We start from the raw sequence: 5,407 nt of genomic DNA, 5'->3' as shown, positions 1-5,407 counted from the left end.
TTTGGGTGGCATAAGCGACCTTTTTTGAGTGGCATAAACGACCCTTTGAAGGTGGCATAAACGACCCTATTTTGGGTGGCATAAACGACCCTGTTTGGGTGGCATAAACGACCCTATTTTGGGTGGCATAAACGACCCTGTTTGGGTGGCATAAACGACGTTACGAAGGTGGCATAAGCGACCCTATTTGTATTATTTTTTTTAGCCGTTGGGGTCGCTTAAAAGACCTTTGTTCTAACGTTTTTTTTAGCCGATGCGCATTCTCTCTCGCTCTCTCTCTCATACACATTATCTCCACTTGTGTCTCTTGCACACACATTCTCTCTCTCTTTCTCCCTCTCTCTCTCTCTCTCACACACACACACTTCACATAAACATTAGTCTCTCTCTCTCTCTCTCTTTCTCCCTCTCTCTCTCTCTCTCACACACACACACTTCACATAAACATTGGTCTCTCTCTCTCTCTCTCTCTCTCTCTCTCTCTCTCTCTCTCTCTCTCATACACACTTGCCTCTTTATCACACACACATCGTACGTATACAAACATCATAAAAAATCTCTCTTTCTCTCTCTCTCTCTCTCTCTCACACACACACATACGCACGCGCATTCGTGTACGACAAAAGACCCAAGAATCGACATACATCGACTTTTGAAAAAGCAATCGCCGACATCGATTACGGTAAGTATAAATTAATTTTTGCAATCAATTAACATTTAAATCTATAGATTTGGGAGGTAGACACTTCAAGAAACTCTTGATAGATATAACACATGTGCATCATGGCCAAAAACACACATACATAAAGAAAATGTTAATGAGAGAGCGCCATCATTCTGAATGAGCGACTATATGTATCAAAAAATTATGTCTACAAACTCAGCACTAAATGGCTCTATCATTAATCGGAGTCATCGGAGGAAGAGTCCTCCTCTTGTACATTCTTGGGTGGTTGCGATGATAACCCTGCTGCTACCTGTCGAGCAACCTCGTCCATGTCGTTCTCACCATGTTGCTCCTGCAATTAAAAATGTCTATTGGCTATTTGAGTATAAAAAAAACCATATAACATATAACACATGCAGATCTTGATTGGCATAAAATAATATTTGATAGAATTACTTACAAAAGCATCGGGTGTCGGCATCTCCTTCTGTAGCGCTCTGTAGCCGTAAATTGTGGCTCTCCGTATCTCGTCTGCAGATGGTGCTCGACCATAATCCTTTCTCTGTCATTTAAACATTGCATATATATAAGTAAGAAGTGAATTGAATGCATATGAGATCATAGATACATGGATACATATATATATATGTATGTATGTATATACAAATACCTATAGATAGTCGAACAAAAAATTTGTGCACTTACAAAGAGTGCTCGAAAGCCATTAGAGCCCATCCGGCCAAGCCGAGAGGTGTGCCCTGACTGGACACGAGCCTGTGCTGCCTCCTGCAAATTAAATGCGCTTTTATATGAATATATAATTAATGCTATTCGAGAAGTACCTATCATATGCATTGAGTGAATTAACTTTGTGTACCTTCTGTTGAGGCCATGTCACTCTCAAGCGAATCTCTTTCCTGAAGTGCCGCCAAGAATCTTTGCACATCGCAGGTGGGCGTGTATGCTCAGGGACGACCGCAAATTTCCTAAGCATTTAACAACAGTGTGTTATTACAAGGTTTCACAATTTACGATCAATAAACATATAGATGGATATATAAACACATATACATAGGTAGGTGGATAGATAAATAGATAAATGTAGCGGTCAGTATGCGCTATGGATGCTCAATTGGGTGCATTTGGAGAGCGTACTAGCTCTCCGAATGGACCAATTGCACATCCATAGTGCATATGGACCGGCTGACGGTCCGTATATGCTATGCTAATGCATTTGGGTGCATGTCAATTACACCTTGAAGAACTATTTTGTGCAAGGTTACTGTAAGTCTCTAATATGGACATAAGTACAGTAAGAAGGTATGATTACAAATTAACTAGTTTCTGCTGAGGGAAGAACATTATTCCTAACCTGGGGATAAGCAAATATGCATTGTGCGCTACCATAGCATTTACAAACACTTCTAGGATGATTTTTTATGTGTATTATTTTTGTTCAAGTTTTCTTTGATTTTTAATGATATTAATATGACATTAATATTTTATGAATGCAGATTCCGGATCATCCTCTGGGACACCGCCTCCTCCCACTCTTCCTGTGCGTCCATCTGTAGTTGCGAGAGGAGATGGTTCCTCTTCTTCCACATCATCTACGACACTAGGCGACTCACAAACATATTACGTTGAAAGAATCCCATGTTGGTTTGTAGCTTGCCATGGCACTCATCGACGAATGCGACGCATATGTTTTGCCCATATGGAGCAGTATGGTCCATGTCCTGATATGCCACCACAAGAGGAACGGGAGCATCCCATTGTAAGTGATGTCATTTTAGAACTATGTATAAATTTATATCCAAGTTTACTCCGCACTATTAATCGTGTTCCATGTGTGTCTCACCCTTCATATAATCAACAATGATGCATTATTCAGCACGTACCAGTTCTACATCCTCGATTTCATGAGGATTGTGAAGACCATGGAATTGATCCTTCATTCCTTCCACGCACACGATATGGTCAAGCCGTTTTTCAGTTGCAAATGGAGGCATCATCAACTTCTTTGCCCCTCGGTGCCCAATCAGAGACATTGGGTGATCATCCACCATTGCCTGATCGTCTTCTATCTCTCATTCAAACGTACGATCGTAGATGCTATGGAGGATGGTTGGGAGCAGCCCTTCCAACAGACGGAGAGGTTTTCAGCTTTTGGGGTGCTCGATATGTGATTGCACCATCTACCATTCCCAATGGCGGACAAGGTCTCTTTATTGCACAGGATTTACGCGTGCCCGCAAACTCAGAGGTGACTCTTATGTCATTTTGTGGGCCCATTTATGGTTGGGGTGCATGGCATGCACTTGTTCGCTTTATCAGAAGTATGACAACATATGGGCTTTGTGCTAATGCGGCCTCACTCACCGAAAGAAACATTAGATATAATTGTGGATCGCGGCTTTATATTGATGAAAGACCCTATGCTCAAGGAAATATAGCAGGGCTAATCAATAGTAGTAGAGGGAGAAATGAGAGAACAAATTGTAACTTTATGGAGTGTGAGAATAGTCACGAGCCATGTTATATGATTAGAGATGTACCCATATATATAGTAGTGTGTGCTACAAGATCATTACAAGCTGGCGAGGAATTATTTGTAAATTATGGATGGCGTCGGCCATCACTAGCCCCTCTTTGAGAATGAAATTTGAGATAAAGTGTCGGCCTCTTAAATTATGTATGTTTCAAATAATGTATCCAGCTTTGTAGCCCAATCAGCATTTAATTTTGACAAATATTTGATGATATATTTCATTGTCTCGTCAGTAATACAACTAAGGGTATTTTAGTGTCTTGTCTAAGGTTATCTTGAGTATAGATTTTTGCTGCTAATATGCTTGAATTGTGTTGTAAAAAGGGTTTTAATGTTATGATTATATCACTTAATAATTCGATTGTTGTTACTTTAAATCATTTCTTCATGTAGACTATGTTTATACATGCAGTGTCCAGATGTTGAGGGTGTATCTAGCTCTCACCGAAGTCACCATATCTTGCCAGAGGAGTACATGAGGCTTTTATGTACACAAGATCCAAGTACATATCAACGACTTAGAGATGAGTACAATGCAAAATGCACAGAAAAGGCGACCAATGAGGGACATGTTGATGATGACATCAATGAGTTTATCGACGATTGGTTCCAAGCAAGTAGTGAAGAAGAAACTTGTCCGCATGAAAAAATTCTACGAGAAGAAGCTTCAAGGCCCATCTACGATGGTGCATCCATATCAAGATTGAGTGTGACCTTACTCATCTTGAATCTCCAAACACGCTACCAATGGAGTAATGCATCAGTTTCTGCATTACTATCGTAAGTTATATTTGTATTTTGTTTGCATAAAAATAATGGCTCTCAATCACTTTTGTGCTCATTAAATATTTACAATTGAGTGGTAGGCTTCTTTCGAACAAGATTCTACCATCAAACAATGTGATCCCAAAGTCGAGGGACGAGGCAAAGAAAATGATCGCATCCCTTGGACTCGAATACAACACAATTCATGCATGTGTCAATGATTGCATTTTGTATTGTGGAGAGTATGAAAATGCAACCACTTGTCCCAAATGCGGTATTGCTCGTTTCAAGGCAGGAACCTTGAATGTCCCTATAAAAGTTCTGCGACACTTTCCCTTGGCACCACGAGTTGAACACATCTTCCGCAGCCCCGAAATAGCCAAGCTTATGGATTGGAGTTCGAGAAATGCAAGTATAGACGGAGTCATGAGGATTCCAAGCGATAGCAAAGCATTTAAGCATATCGATGCTACATGGCCAGAGTTTCATTGGGAGCCTCGCCATATAAAATTTGGAGTTGGCTTGGATGGAATCAATCCCTTTTCCATGCGATCGAGCAAGTGGTCAACTTGGCCCGTAGTTCTTATCAACTACAACATCCCACCATTCATGTCAATTAAGAAAGAGCATTTAATATTGTCTTTGTTGATTCCTGGTATGTGACAAATATTCTCATTTCTAAATAGCACACTCATTTCTATTTGAAAAATGTCAAATTTAAATGATGCATCAATGTAGGGAAGCGGCAAGTTAAAGACATCAACGTATATCTTGCACCGCTCATTGATGACTTGCAACAAATATGGAAAGGAGTAAATGTTATTGATATGTCAAAACCTGTGGGTAATAGAAGTTTCAAGGTTCGTGGCATTTTAGCATATGGACAATACATGACTATCCTGCCTATGGCTTTGCATCAGGTATAGCAGGGCTCTTTAGTTGTTTGTTTGTTTATACAATCAAAAAATTTGGATGTTGAAAACATAAAAATAGTTTTTGTTTCTCTCAGGCCTATCAACAAAGGGTTACAAAGCATGTCCACCATGTGGTGATTGGCTACGCTCCAAATATAGTCGAAGTTTGAGTAAAAATATATACCTTCGACATCGACGATTTCTGCCTCCAGATCATGTGCTACATTCCAAAGCGAATGCGAGACATTTTAATGGCAAAGTGGAGAATGGACGTTGTCCAACGCGAATGACTCCAAGAGATTGGTACGTCAAGTGGACAAACGGACCTCTAATAGATCCGGAGGCAGAACTTGCAAGCGATAATGATGACGAATATGATTTGCGGCAGTCGTCGAGAGGCAAGAAATCAATGACACAAAATTCATCCATATGGTATACGTTGGAGTATTGGAAAGATCTAAAAATAACTCATTTGCTTGATCCCATGCACATATTTAAAAATGTTGCACA

The 5,407-nt window shown here is 40.1% G+C and overlaps 1 protein-coding gene across 1 annotated transcript; it reads right to left on the bottom strand.

Annotated features, from left to right (window-relative positions):
- Positions 1-881: 881 nt before the first annotated feature.
- LOC147618929 (uncharacterized) lies at positions 882-2,736 on the bottom strand. Its single transcript, XM_086774382.1, has 6 exons — positions 2,569-2,736; positions 2,303-2,406; positions 1,545-1,653; positions 1,373-1,453; positions 1,128-1,229; positions 882-1,019 (listed from the first exon to the last, which is right to left on the bottom strand). The coding sequence occupies exons 1-6, from the start codon at positions 2,734-2,736 to the stop codon at positions 903-905; spliced, it is 681 nt and encodes a 226-aa protein (XP_086630508.1). The 3' UTR covers positions 882-902.
- Positions 2,737-5,407: the final 2,671 nt, after the last annotated feature.

This window comes from Cibotium barometz, chromosome 34 (assembly GCF_041138505.1).
Source record: "Cibotium barometz isolate CiBa-2024 chromosome 34, ASM4113850v1, whole genome shotgun sequence".
Taxonomy (NCBI): Eukaryota; Viridiplantae; Streptophyta; class Polypodiopsida; order Cyatheales; family Cibotiaceae; genus Cibotium; species Cibotium barometz.
Note: the sequence above shows the minus strand (reverse complement) of the source record. Positions and strands in the feature narration are given on the sequence as shown.